This window comes from Chionomys nivalis, chromosome 25, assembly GCF_950005125.1.
Source record: "Chionomys nivalis chromosome 25, mChiNiv1.1, whole genome shotgun sequence".
Lineage (NCBI taxonomy): Eukaryota > Metazoa > Chordata > Mammalia > Rodentia > Cricetidae > Chionomys > Chionomys nivalis.
The window spans coordinates 3538719-3553436 of record NC_080110.1 but is presented as its reverse complement, the minus strand read 5'-3'; the positions used below and the strand labels follow the sequence as shown (position 1 = coordinate 3553436).

The window sequence follows — 14718 nt, the reverse complement described above, 5'->3', positions numbered from 1 at the left end:
GGGACTAAGTTAGTGAGGCTTGAGCATGGATGGGGCTACTCTGACTCTACCCAGGGTACCCCATTCACAAGAAATGGGAGCGGTAGCCTGCCTGCCGTTTTCCAACAGTTCTGAGCTAGGAAGCGAGGGGAAGGCATTTTAAGAATTTAAGCAGCGTGCTGAGCATCCTTGCCTGATAGGAATGCCACACAAGCTGACCGTGTTCTTTGGGTCAAGGCAACAACTGAATCTGGGCTTCTCTGGGTTAACAGCCCTGTACAGTATTAACCAAAGCCAGATGGCCGCTGTCAGTTCAGTGCTTAGAACATATATTCCTCCCACAAATCACAGGATAGTTTATCTTTAAAAAAATAACTCTGGAAGTCCCATTAAATCAAACACATATAGTATTTACCTATTTTCTTATTGAGACAGGGTCTCGCTGTGTAGCCTTGGCTAGCCTGGAACTCACTATGTAGGACAGGCTGTCCAGACTCATAGAGGTTCACCTCCTTCTGCTCCCAAGGGCTGGGATTAGAGGCTGTGCCACCACACTCGACTGTATAGTTGAGTTTTTACAGGTTGTCGCTGAACACTACAAGGTTTTCTTGCAAAACTACTTTAAGATTATTTACTGTGATAGGTGTAAACCACGAGTCAGTATTCTGTGGCTGGTAATGTGTATGGTAGCAGGTTAGATTATCTTTGCAATGGGTTGAAAAATAACCACGTCACAAATCTTGCTTTATTTTTTAACCACGTAAAGACTGTGTTCAGATTTCGGCAGTGGGCTCTGTTGGAGTATGGATTATGTTTATTGACTAATACAGGTTTGTTCCTGTTGGCATTGTCTTGTTGAAACTACTGTCATTTAAAAAGCTTGTGGCAGGTAGGGTGTTAAGCTGCTCCGCACACGCCATACCTCCCCGTCTGTTACCTTCTCCTAGGGCACTGTCAGCTTTACGCATGACAGAGTCACCTGGAGCAAAGGGGACCGCATTCTAGAAGCAGGATTCAGTTAGATTCAGTCAGAACGAGTGGCCAGAAAGTTCCAGTAAAGGACCCCTGAGCCCAGGACACCAACAGGCTACATCCTCAGACTTTAATATTGGAGAGGGGGCACCTGTCCCATCTTTCTGCATCCCAAACACCCTTGAGAAACCTTTGCTAACGTAGTGTGCTGCTTGTTAAAACCTCGGTGCCGCTCAGAGCTGATGACAGCAGGCTGCTTAGCAGGGCTCTCTGGCAGGGGGCGGGGCGTTCATGCCGTCACCTGTGTATGAAACTTTTATCATTTTAATCAGCACTGGCTAACCCTCACACTTTGCTAGTGAAGCAGATACCCCTACGGTGCTGTTAGAGAGGAGGAACGAACATCGCGGAGGACCTCACAGGCAGCTCAAGCAGCAGAGCATGTGCAGCCCCAGCATAAGCCACCCTGACCAGCACCCCCATCCATACCCCGCATTGAGGCATCAGTGTACCAGAAGCCTCCCATAGTGCATACACCTAAGACACGGCATGCTTTTGGCCCCAGGGCAGAGCAGTGTTTCCCAAGGGACAGCTGCAGGAGCAACAGCTCCACCCCAGTGTCACAGCCCTCAACAGTGACACCCTGTCTTCCAGGACCCTGAAGAACAGGAGGTGGAGAGCAGCGACCCCCTGGGGGCACTGAGGCCCTGACGTGAGCAGCCATCCAGCAGCCAGTGCCACATGAACCCCTGAGCCAGCACGGCTCCACTGGGGATTCTCAGCACCAGCTGTCTCCTGTTCTACACTATGATAGAGTCAGAAACCATACCTCACCTCTCTGGTTAATAGAGGGCTGTTTCCATGGGCAAGGTGCCACGTTGCCAGGCCCATCCAGAGGGACCTCTACCTCCTCTGAGGCTGTTGTTCTTGGGCCTTCCAGACGGCCTTGCTCTGTTCCGCCTTATCTCTTGGGTAACTGTGATCCTGTGGTATTTTCCTGTTACTGTAGGTGCCTACGGCAGGGCTTCACCTTGTGAACTTTGTATCCCAGTACCCAGAAGTACCTGCCACAAGGACGTGCTCAATAAATATTATAGAACAAAATAAAAAGTCACTGAGTGCCTAGGAGGGGTCAAGCTATGAAAGCAAGCTACTTATTAAGGCTAATTAGAGCCCTTTCAATTGGCCAACATCTGTCTCATGAATTCTTTAGTTCTGTTTCCTTGCATTTACCTTAAGATCTTATAAACTCTCTCAACTCCAGGAAACTGGAGCTGCCCCAGTCCTCTGCAGAGGATATTTATCACTACCTCTGGGACAACACATCATGAAGGAGCCATGCCACATTTCCAGGAATTGCCCCAAAAGAAGTGTAGGGCAGATTAACTAGTGGCTCCATGATATCCATCATCACGCTGGGGGACACGGGCACAGATGGGGGTCCACTCAGCACTGTGAGGGTTAAGTGCCAGTACAGATGCTAAATCTATACACATACACATGTAAGATGTGAAAATAAGGCATTCTAAATATTTATAAGCTCATCCAAGTTTTTTGTTTGTTTTTGCATAGGGTTTCTCTGTATAGCCCTGGCTGTCCTGGAACTAGCTCTTGTAGACCAGGCTGGCCTTGAACTCAGAGATCCGCCTGCCTCTGCCTCCCAAGTGCTGGGATTAAAGGCCTGCACCACCACCAGCTGGCACAAATTTTCTTAATATTCCTCAGCACGTCCCAGCTTCCCAGGTAAACAAACACAAGCAAGAGGTGAACCTCCATTTCTTGTTCTCCAATATGTTGCACCCCAACCACCCCCACACCTGCATCCCCCACCCCTACTGCCTACCCGAGACAGAGCTCACACAAGTTTCTGTCTGAAATCTCCAGTTTCAAACCCCAGAAACAAATCTACATTTCACCCTTTATCAATACCCTTTTGTGGGTCCACCAGATTGCTTCTTTTGGGGTGCTGGGCATCCAACTCAGGGCCTCAAGCATGCTGGGTGAGCACTCCACCAGGGAGCTGTAGTCCCAGCCCTAGGATGACTTCTGACCTTTGGCTTCCCTTAGTAGCATAACCTCAACTCCTGGGGCAAACCTTGTTTTGCTGCTGACTTAAGTGCACAGCTGGTGGTGTACCAACAAACCAGGAGACACAACTCAAGCTTTTATTTGGCTGTGAGTTCATTATCACAACATATACAATCAACATGTAGAATAAATAGCAAACTCACATTCCAAATAAATAGTAAACCTACGTCGCGTTTATCGTGCCTGATAGCACACAGGCACAATCTATCATTCCTCTACACAAGAACTACATTGGAGCCCAAGCTCGTAACAGGAGACACAGGAGCGCTGTGGGAGGAGAAAGGAAAGACATGCTTCATGCAGGAAGCTGTTGCATGGGGGTCTGCCTGGAGCAGCATCTGAGAAGGGAAGGCGCAGGCCAGTCAGTAGGGTGGGCGTTTTTCTCTTCTCTTGTTCCCCGGTGTTAGCCGCTGGGGGTTTTGGCAGCTGGCATCTAATGCCAGCACTGCTCAGCACTGTCAGGATCTCAAAAGGACGCCCCTGGGGCATCCCGAGCAGCACACATCCTTTTGAGATCCTGGCAGTGCTGGGCGTCACCTGCTGGCATTAGATGCCAGCTGCCAAAACCCCCAGCGCTAACACCGGAGAACACATGAACAGAAACATGCCTATCATATCTTTAAAAAAAGATCAGAATGCTCAACCCCAGTGTTTAGAACACAACACAGGAGGAGGGGGCCTGGAGGGTCACCTCTGCCATGGTGTTCAACATAACAAACAGGTAAGATCCCCATGGTAATACATGGCATCCCAGTGGATGCTGGGCAGTCCATTCAGCTTCTGTATTGGGGCAGGGCCTATGAAAGGCCAGGGAGCAGTCTATCAGCAGATAATTACGATCTATTTACTGTAGTAAAGGTGATGAATAGCGAGCACCCGCCACAAGCCTCCTTCATCCATGCCATTCTTGAGATTTAACGTGTGTCACACCACAGGTGCACGCCTGTAATCCAACACTCAGGAGACTGAGGCAGGAGGATTGAGTCCAAGGCCAGCCTGGGCTCCATTGCAAAACCCTAACTGGAGGGAGTGGGGATGGAGGGGGTGAAGAGGAGGGGAAAGAAGAGCAGCTATGGCGGCGGCAGGAACCACATCAGCACAGAAGCTTTCAATGAGCCGGTGACAGGAGACAGGAGACGAGGGTAATCAAGCCACAAGCACAGGACTGTGTGTCATCTCCCCCAACAGCAGCCATTCCTGTGGCTCTCGAAGCATCAAATACGTTCAAAGACACTGAAAAGCAGATGTAATAAAGGGTTCCTTCCCCCAGAGCACGGAAGGAGGAAGAGATGCCCCTTGTGAGCTTGGCTCTCAGCATGAACTGTGAATTCCACCACGAGCTGCCTGTCCCAAGTGCCCTAGCACACAGGCTCGCACTGGCCCCAGAGCAAGCCCACGGCTTCGCTTCTTGCTGTCTTCTGCGAAGTCCGACCTGCCAGCTGAAAGGCAGTTTTAGCTGCAGCTACCGTCCTCACCCACTCCTGGGGGAGGCGGGAATCTGGCCATCACCCCTTCGCCAGCTCGCAGCAGACAAAGCAGATTCACACTGAGGACAAATGCTTCTTGTTCTTCCTCAACAAAGTCATTCTGGGAGGCTCTGGTCTCCTGGAGCAGTATGTGTAAAAGTCTGCAAAAGCCCAGAGTCAGAAGACCGGGGACCTGGCGGCAGGTGTCACCGTGCCCTCGCAGTCCCTAAGGCTCTGCTTGTAAACAACCAAGAAATGTCTCAGAACCACGGTGTGTCCTCTCTTGACCTGCTGCACACAGACAGCATCAAGAGGGCTCACTTGTCTCAAAAGGTTTGGCGTTGGTTCCACAGTAAACAAGGCTGCATCCGTGTTTCAATGCTGTGCGGAAGAGGGCAGAACCAGGCAGCCAGCTCCTGTCTCTACCTGGACAGGACAGTATTCGTGGTAAGGTAGAAAAAATACAAAAGGTGTTGTCTGACTCTTTGGGAAAGCAGCTCTCAGGCCCACTGGGCCCTTTGTGAGGCCATGGCTGCTCCTGGCTTTTTCCGCAGGCAGATACAGGATTACTTGGCCTGAGCCTCCTGCAGAAGGGGGGCTTTGAAGGCAGAGGGGCTGTCCGACCATGCGGGGAGCTCGTGCTGCAGGGGAGTCCTCCTGGGGTAGAATGTGTGGTGGACATCGTAGTTCAGGAGACAGCTCAAGGACGCCATGTAGATGTCAGCGAACCTCGACAGGCGCCTCAGGAAGTAGGTCGGGTTCTGGTCTGTGCGGAACAAGCTCCCGAACTGGGCATTGAAGAAACTTTTGGTCATTTCTCTGAAGCGTCAAGAAATAAAAACAAAACAACAGAAAAAGATTTTAAAGTGGTTTTTCTTAACTACTTGCGTAAAAATATATTTAAAACAAAAAGCTACTGGAAAGAAAAAGTAGCCAGTTAGCAAAGAGCAGACGTAATGACCTAATTCCCAGAGAAACTGTGTGAGCCAGGTATGGGGCCCACGCCTACAACCTCAGCCCCAGGACCCGGGGCTGAAGTCAGATCGGGAAGCCAACCTAGGCTACACAGGGAGACCGTGTCCTACAAAACAAAGAAACCACAAAACACCATCTGGCAGGCCTTCTCTCAGCTAGCTGGTCACATTCCCCACTTACACCAGTTAAAATACTACTCTGAGGCGGCAATGTGAATGCATGCTCCTCCAGACACACACTATGTGCAGATCAGAGCCGGCGGAGCAGTTCTGGAGGTATTGAGACAAATAATTCTCCGTGTTCCTAGGCCAAAAACTAAGCAAGGAAATAAAATGCTGTAAACCCTCAGGTCTTCTCATGGAAGAGTTATGGATTATAACGATAATTACTATGCGCTATGACAGACCCTGAAGTGCCCTGCATGCTCCCTCCCAGCCTAGCCCGCAGCACCCACGCACGGTCACTCAGGCCAAGGCGGGAGGCCTCTGCAGCCAGACTCTGTGTGTTCTCATCTCAGTCAACATTCCAGTAAAATGGATCAGTGCCGTTTGAACGGCGTAATGCAGGTTAAAGATACAGCAGAAGTCTCTCTTGCACAACTGTGCATAAAAACTACTCAGGAGTTAGTAGTTAGCAACTCCAGTTGTCATCGGAGATTGACAGAGGCAATGACCAAATGGCCGCAGCTGTTAAAACCCCAACCAAGTCTCTGCAGATGAACTACACAGATGGCATTTAAACTTTTCCTGCGACATCTCATGGAGATGAGAGGGGAGGAGCTGGAGAGATGGCTCAGTGACTAAGAGTACTTTTTGTTCTTACAGAGGATTCCCAACACCCACAAGGCAGCCCACAGCTGTCTGTAACTCCAGTTGTAGGGGACGTGATGTCCTCTTCTGACCTCCATTGGCACAAGGCATGGACGAGGTGTACAGACATATATGTAAGCAAAACACTCTTGCACATGAAAACAATCTAAATAAAAATAATAACAAAAGAGAGAAGAGAAACAAAAACAAAAAGATGTGCAGATGACATAGGTGTGGAGCCAACGGGCAATCCCTGCCAGGTGAAGCACTTCCTTAATGAGCCATTGTAGGATCCTGAAAGTGTGTAACCCATGTGCGGTGGACCGCAGGCCTTCAGAGACGGGCCCTGCAAGTCAATCCCATTGTCCCCCTTTCCTGCTTTCCTCTGCTCCACATTTTTATAGCAAAAGAATCAGGTCAGAATAAGCCTGAGCCAGCCAATGAGCTGAGGAAGAGGCAGGATGGGACTCAGTGCAGGCTTGGCTTCTGCAGAGCCTTCAACATCCCTTATCAAGTCCCTGCCATTGCTCAGGGAACAGAAGCCCTTAAACAACCCCTTTCCACATCTTGGGCTATGCCAGGGCATAGGACACCCACATACAATTGGCAGAGAGTGTGAAAGCTCCCATCGCAGGGGAGCGTGGGTGTCGGCAAAGGCTCCTACGAACAACTGTTCCCTCGGGGCACACTTATACATCTCTGACAACAGGAAAGCTTTCTGGACCAAGAAAGGCTGGGAGTACTCCTGAAACAGCAGGCTGAGGATTCCTGTGTCCAGAGCCCACCCCCAACACAGTGCCAACAGCCATGTGTCACCAGCTACCAACAACCTGGCGCTAGTCACAGGGAGAAGAAAAGAAAAGCCATGGCCCCCGGGGTTTCCAGTGGCAAGGGCAGAGGACAGATGGAGCTCACAGCTGGCTCTGAAGAAACACCTCACGTCACCATCCTACAGAACTGGTCCTAGAGACTCAACAGTCAACAGGATACCTCTGGATGTCACTTCGGATGCACCGAGCACAGCAAGGGTAGGGTGGCATTCACAGGGGGTAGATACGATGCCCTTACCTCATCTCCTTCCTCTCCTTCTTCCACTCCTGCAGAACCACCTGGGAGTCAGCATCTCTGTAGACCTGCAGGGACAGAAGCCAACTGTTTCCAGGGCTTTGGTTTCAGACAAACCCATTAGCAGTAAGCATTTCTTAAGGGGTAACTTTTCATGAAAGAATCTCAGTCCTTAAGTCTAATAGGGAGGCGCTTGTGTGAAGTGACGCGTTCTCCCGAATGAAAGCCTGGTTTCTTGATGCACAGAGAAGCTTTGGTTCTCTACTATTAGAAGCCTGGCTTAGGGCTGGAGATGGCTCAACAGATCAAGACGCCTGTCCCCAAGTCTGGTGATCTGGTTCCATCCCTAGTGGAAAGAGAACCAACTCCTCACACAAATGAGGTGGCGTGTGCACACGCACAGACACACATATACAACACTAAATCTAAGAAGAACATATAGGAAATTAAGATGTAAAATTAGGAAGACATGAAACCATTACTAAAGGTTACATATAACACAATACATATATATCCACATGATATGTGAGCTATGCCCATTACACCCATATATTACATGATAAATAATTACATGACATCTTCTGTCCCTCCTCCCCGAGTATGAAAAGAATGGCTGAGAAGGAGCATGGTGTGTGTCATGGGAACACACTCAGTCAATCATGTGGATGGAGTGTTCTTATTTATCAAAGCCAGTGTCTTTACTGACTACCTCACTTATGGTGAATGCACGCCGTAAGAAACGTGGCAGTACACCCATAGATCCTAAGCCCACAGCATCTGGAAATTAGCACTAAAGTGTATAACTTACACAAGACAATGGGACTCAGCTGCTCTTCACTTTTATATCCCTAATGTCACATTAGCTTCGATGGAAAGGAGACGGGATGGACTCTCTGGTGAGCCAGAATAAGAGCAAATGGCAAAAGGAAAGGGACAGACGACTCCCCGTGAGCCAGGAGGTGGCACCTCACCAAGGTTCTCACCGCTAAATGGCACCAGTGAAGGGCACTCACGTGTGCTGCTACCTCAGTCCGTGACCGTGGGGCAAACTTGGGGCTCAGAGAGCCAGCCCCTCCTGTTTGTCACACTGCCCAGCTCAACTATCAGCCAGTCAAAACCTGTTCCAACTGAGCCTTAGATTTCCTGCCTGATATCTGTCCAGAGCCAGGAAGCAGCCATCACTGGTAAATCCTACCTGAGCTCTCCTAAGGCTCCAGGTACTGAGCCAGCACCTCTGAGTTTTGATGGGGTACTATAGACACGTTTTTAATTAGTGGTCCCATTTATTTTAGTTGTCTATTTTAGTGTGCAAGTGTTTCGCCTGTGTGTATGTCTACATCACACGCATGCTGCCCTCCCGAGACTTTCTCCAACACTTAGGCATGAGCAGTCTCCTCTCCTGCACCCATGTCATCAGCATCCAGTCATGCTTGCCCACGCCCCGGCCATGGCTGTACTGAGAAAAACTGGGTGCTTACAACACAGTCCACAGCCCACATCCCTACAATATCCATTAGCTGGCCTTCCATGCAATCTATCAACCCCAAGTCCACATGTGACCTGAATGGCCCCCACAGAGGTCTTCAGATCCCAGCTGTCACCATAGTCATGGCTATTTGAAATGTCTTTCATGACCAAGGAAATTACTCTTTATAGTCATTTTTCCAAAACCAAAAGTTATATTCTTCTGCTTAATTCATCAGACTTAACGCCATACGACACTCTGCTACTCGTCCCCAAATTAAACCCAATCTCACAGGACACATTGTCTTAGTAATGGTCTACTTATTCTGAAATTAACCATCACAGGAAGTTCTAGAAGCATAAGTCATCAGCTCAATAGAAAAATGGTGGTCCGGGTAGGGCGGTGAGGAAAGATGTTACCCACACCAACAGAACTCTTTAGTGCATCAGAACTTGAAGGGATGCAGCAGGCAGGTAAAGACCAAAGAGCGGGACAGAGGCCAGCATAAGGCCAGCACCGGGATTTCCTGCTAAGCTCAAGGAATCATGGGACATAGGCAGGCTGTGCTCTCAGGCTTACCCCAGAGTTTGGAGAGGAAGAAATGAACATGAGACCTGAACCTTACGTCAGACTCCACGTCTACCTGGCTCCACGCTGCAGCTACTCTGTAAGGGACAAGTGACCTCAGCTCCGAGCCTCCATCTCCTCTCCTATAACGTCAGGGGAGAAATAGACACGCCAATTCCCTCTTCTTACTTCCCTAGTCTGTGTCTTGTGTATGCATGCTGTATGTCACAGGAATATGTAAATACTACCATTCTCTCAGCTAGCAAGCATTTGCCGTAGGTCAGAGGGGAAACCTCATTCCAGAGACAACTGTATTCAGCCAGCACACGCAGGTCACACGTGTATTCGATCAGATGCTCAGTCACAGAAGGAATACAAGTCAGGCAGGAGCTGTCTCCTTTTCCTCAGAGGGAGGGTTGTTCCCAGACCCCATGACCTAATTGTGGGCACTAACAAACCACACACACACTTTTTCCTATATGTGCATACCTATAACAAAATTCATTTTATAAATTAGGCACAAAATGAGATTAATGACCAATGATAAAGAAATAGCTTTAACAATATACTATGAACGTTATTTAAAACTTACGGATTGTTTATTTCCTAAATTTTCCATTTCATATTTTTTGACCACATAACCATAGGCAACTAAAACAAAAACACAGAGAGTGCCCGGTAAGAGTGTCACGGAGTCTTAGTGCCAGCTGACAACCACTAAGGCGGCAAGCACTTCGGGGTGGTGCTGGGCAGTCCAGACTCAGGCAGAGTCGTCACTAACCTCTCAAAACCCAGCTTCCTTATTCTGAAATGTCCCTGCACACACAGGACAGCCATGACTGAAGGCTGTGCCCCACGCAAGCCCTTGGCACGATGGTGGGCACATAAGGAGCAGCTACTACCATTTGACACAGACAGACTCGGCAGCATTAGGCCAGACTCGACATCCAATATTTTTAGAAAACCACCTCACAGCACACACAGTAAAGAAAGCAAAACAAAACCCCAGTCAGAAGAGCCAAGGTCTCAAGAGTCTCCAAGAACCCAGGCCTGGAGGACGTGCAGGGCCCCATGCACTGGAATGTGTACCCCGGGAGAGAGGATAGGCCTACCCTGCCTCTCCTAGAAGCTTGGCAGCAGAATCTGTGGGCAGCAGGCCATGGCCAGAGGCTGCAGGCGTGTGAGCCAAGAGTGGTCATCTGTGCCACTGAACCTAAGCGTCTCATTCATTCACACAGCCATTCACAAGGCACGGGCTGTCGAGCTGCACAAAGGGAGACAGGTGGCCCCGAGATGGGGTGGGAGGAGCAAAGGCAGTCACAGGTATAGCTGAGGGGCTGCAGCTCTGGCTAGGAAATGAGTATAACAAAAGCATCCTGTCTAAACTGCCCCAGACTGGCTACATGACTTGCCACTGAACTCTGGAAATCAGCTAACCACAGTGCCACTGGAGACTGGCCCAGGATCCCAACTTACTCTGTGACTCTTTGGTGGCTAGATTGGCATATTGATTCCCAAGGACCCTTCATTTTACAGATGGGGAAACTGAGGCCAGGGCAGGGGAATCCCCTGGTAATCTAAAGGCAGGAAGGGTGGCTGAGCATAACTGAGTGGGGACCAGTGAGCAGGTTTTCACCAACAGAGGAACAAAAGTAGCACCTACCATTAAGCCCCGGCGACGGCTCCAAATGGCTCCCAGGAATAGTTGTAAAGGTCCCATCAAGGGGAAAGGACAAAATAACCGCCAACAACGCTACAGTGTGCCGAGAACAGCTTAGCCCTTATGCTTCATATTACACAGAAAATACAGGGCATGCTTTGATCAGAGACAGTCCTGCAGCTTACAGTGGAAAGGAGAACGAGAAGAAACAACAGCAAAAGCAACACCCAACCTGCATCTGCTCCAGGAGCCCCGTCAAGGTCTGCAGCCAGGTCATGGTCTGAATGTACTGCTCCGTGTTCATGATTTTGAGCTCGGACCGCAGCTCGGGGATGATGGCTCCAGTACGCCAGCCATGCTTCAGGGTCAGATCCTGATCACAGAGGTCAGAGGATACCACATCAGTGCCCTCAGGACGCAACAGTGTGTCACCTCTCCCAGCCCTCAGGACGCCAACAGTGTGTCACCTCTCCTAGCCCGACAAGGGGGCAGCAGCTCGGTCACTCTTTAATTGTAACGGTTGGTAATTAACCAGGTTGGATGTGGTGAATTACACTTCATTTAAGATCAATTTGGCCCCAGGCTTTGACCACTTCACCTGGTGAAAGTTTCTGCTCTGGAAATCATGGCTGTGACTCACATCTACTTTGGAGATTGGGGGGACAGAAAGGTTCCTGGCAATTAGTTCCTGGCATTTCGTGCTTATCATAGTGCTTTATATGGAAGGAATTTGCTTGTTAAACCTTTGAGCACATTTCTTCTTTCCATCATTTCGAAGAGAACAATAAAGGCTATCTTCTTCACAACTCCGATCTTTCCTGATTTGTCAAAGTGAGCCACTCAAAACTGTGACCCCACACACACACTCCTAAGGAGAACAAAGATGGCGTCACTACCTCCACCCCTACTAGGCGGAAGAAATGACAGTCCCCACTGAAGGAAGAAGACTCCTCACCGCCAGGTCACTGTATATGTGGTCACCAAAATACAGCACTTTGGATCCTCTCCATCCAGTGAGCTTCAAAAACTCATACAAATTGCCCTGAAACAGAAGAAGGAGGTAGATCACTGTATGTCAGAAACACAGTGGCCCAGTCTACAATACCTATGCTTTAAAACTTGTAAAAGATGTTTTTAACCCCTAAGATTTGTTGTACATACCGACATAGAAAGCTAAAAGCACACTCAGGGAAAACTGTTTAGACCTTTCTTTGATGCCAAATGTACTCTGAAAACATTTCACTGTCAGGAATGATGACCCCAACATTCAGGAGGCAGAGTCAGGTGGATCTCTGTGGGATCTCTGTGAGTTCAAGGCCAGCCTGGCTGACATATTCCAGGTTAGCCAGGACTACATAGTGAGACTGTCTCAAAAATAACAACAACAACATTCCAGGCTACATAAGCCTCTTTGCAATGATCTTGACACTACCCAAGCATGCTGGGACCATCATTCCGCACAAGCAACTTTTAATTCTGTTGTGACAACCACAGTTAATTCCTTCTGCCAGTGAGCACTAGCGGCATCACTGCTCCGTAGCCGCTCTCCCGGGGCATTCTATCAGCCACATCCAAATCTTCTGAGTTGTTAGAAGTAAAATGCCTGAATTAAAACTCGTTTTTCAAGGCCTGGAGAGTGCACTCAATGGTAAATCTAGCAGGCTATTACAAACCCACCAAGAATGTCGAGTAAAGAAAACAATTCCAACAACATAAAAATGATGATCAGCATGGCCCAACCTCCTGACAGCCTTACAGGATGATGTCAAAGGGTTTAAAACCGCACAAGGAATGTTGGATGAATAATACACCGAGATTAATGGTCCTCAAAGAGAGCTCTCGGAGGTTTACTACCGACACTTTACATTTTATAGAGGGTAATGCTTTAAATATTATTTTTTAAAATGGTCAACTTTGAGTTAGTGCGAATACCAGCATACGGAACCACTGCATTGACTCTGCCTAAGTTTTGCCATTTATTATAAGCAGCCGGTCAAGGGATGGACTGTGCCAAGCGCCTGGACAGGCTCGGTATGGGCGGCCCTGTGTGTGCAGACACAAAGCCAAGCAGCCGAAAGGAGCCGGGGAAGGCGCAGATACCTGTTTGTAGATCTGGCCTTTCTGGAGTTTGTGGATTTTATCCCAGAGTAAGACACCTTTCTCATTCACCTTCCGGAAAGGTCTAACAACAGAAAAGGGAAGCGTTACTAGAACACGGAATGATAAATGGGGACTCACGGAGAACATGAAGCAGCTCTTGGACCCCAAACCTCACTGCGCCCCTGACCCAGAGCACCCCATCCCACATTATGCAGACCCCACCAAAGACCCACTACCCACAAGTAGGTAATGTAGAATAAGGAAAAATGAAGAAGAAGAAGAAGAAGAAGAAGAAGAAGAGGAGGAGGAGGAGGAGGAGGAGGAGGAGGAGGAGGAGGAGGAGGAGGAGGAGGAGGAGGAGGAGGAGGAAATGAATTCCAGGGTCAACCACCCTTGGCAAGCACAAGCCCTTTTAGCCAGGTTTCCCTAGGACATCTGGCAGGGCAGAGAGCATCTGCTTCTTGGGGGAAGCCTGCAGGGACACCGCTGCCACCCTGGGTCAGACGCCAGGCAGAGGGCAGGGGCACCAGCTATGATGGGACTGGGAGTGCGGCTGGCCCCATCCCTCACCCTGAGGGCACAGCCCACAGGACTCAGGGTCCTTTTGGGGCAACTGTTTCCCCAGTCACAGAAATAGAAGCTTCCCGTAGGTATCAGAACTGAATTTCCCTTTTCTAAGGAACATGAAGATCTCTGTGCACTTTTATTTATATGTCTTTTCTTTAATCCTGTGAGCAATCTCTCGTGTGACGTCATACTCCCTAAACACATTAGCAGCAAGACAAGCTGGCTGCTTATCCTCGCCAAATCTGTCATCTTTAGTGGCTGCTTAACATTTCCTCACATGGATATTCTGAATGAACGAGTCATCCTCAACGGTTGGGCTTCTATAAATAACGGAAGGAATGGGAATATTTCGGCTGTTACTGCAGACATCCAGGACAAGGGGGAGAAGGTGCTGGGCCGTGAGTCCCTCCCAGGAAGAGCCAGGGTCCTGACCCCCGCACTGTGGACAAACATGTCAGAAAAGCCTGGGTGAAGGGAGGCCCAGCTTTCCCAGGAATCCAGGAATTGTGTGAGGGCCTTGAAGCAACATGGTGAGCGTGCCGCTTCTGATCCACTCAAGACTCTGGGCTGCATTCTCATTCTCTCTGCTTGGCTTTGGGGCTTGCCTCTTCTTCCGGGAGCCACTGTGGAACTGAGCAGCCACTTGCCGCACTAACTTCAGGTACCACATTAGGGTGCTTGGACCCACCACAGCAAAAGCTGCTGGTCACCAGCTACAGACCAGGAAAGGCTGTGCAAACCTTCCCAAACCATTGCCTTAGACAGACAGAAACTATTCTTAGAATGCTATCACAAGAATCCTCAACAATGTGGGTCTCTAGAAGTGGGGGCCACCTATCTGTCCCCCAGGATAAATGACATTTTAGCACTCTTGTGCTGTTCCCAACTCCTCCTCGTCACCTCCCAAAACTCTGGAGGCGGGGGGTGGGGGGGAACACATTACATAAGACATGGTTGAACCTTGTCCTGGATGGCAGAGAAGTCTGCAAAATCCAGCTGCAATTT

The 14718-nt window shown here is 49.3% G+C and overlaps 2 protein-coding genes across 2 annotated transcripts in view; one reads left to right on the top strand and one right to left on the bottom strand.

Moving 5' to 3' along the window:
• Stab2 (stabilin 2) overlaps nt 1-2680 on the top strand; it is a 149014-nt gene extending 146334 nt beyond the window's left edge. The window contains exon 71 of the mRNA XM_057757406.1: nt 1606-2680. Coding sequence (XP_057613389.1) covers nt 1606-1662 — 57 coding nt within the window. The 3' untranslated portion in view covers nt 1663-2680. The remainder of the gene's footprint in view (nt 1-1605) is intronic.
• Nucleotides 2681-3095: 415 nt separating this feature from the next.
• Nucleotides 3096-14718, bottom strand: part of Nt5dc3 (5'-nucleotidase domain containing 3) — a 45605-nt gene continuing 33982 nt past the window's right edge. Inside the window, exons 10-14 of the mRNA XM_057758061.1 lie at nt 13147-13228; nt 12002-12088; nt 11279-11419; nt 7358-7422; nt 3096-5324 (exon numbers count right to left, since the gene is read on the bottom strand). Coding sequence (XP_057614044.1) covers nt 5072-5324; nt 7358-7422; nt 11279-11419; nt 12002-12088; nt 13147-13228 — 628 coding nt within the window. The 3' untranslated portion in view covers nt 3096-5071. The remainder of the gene's footprint in view (nt 5325-7357; nt 7423-11278; nt 11420-12001; nt 12089-13146; nt 13229-14718) is intronic.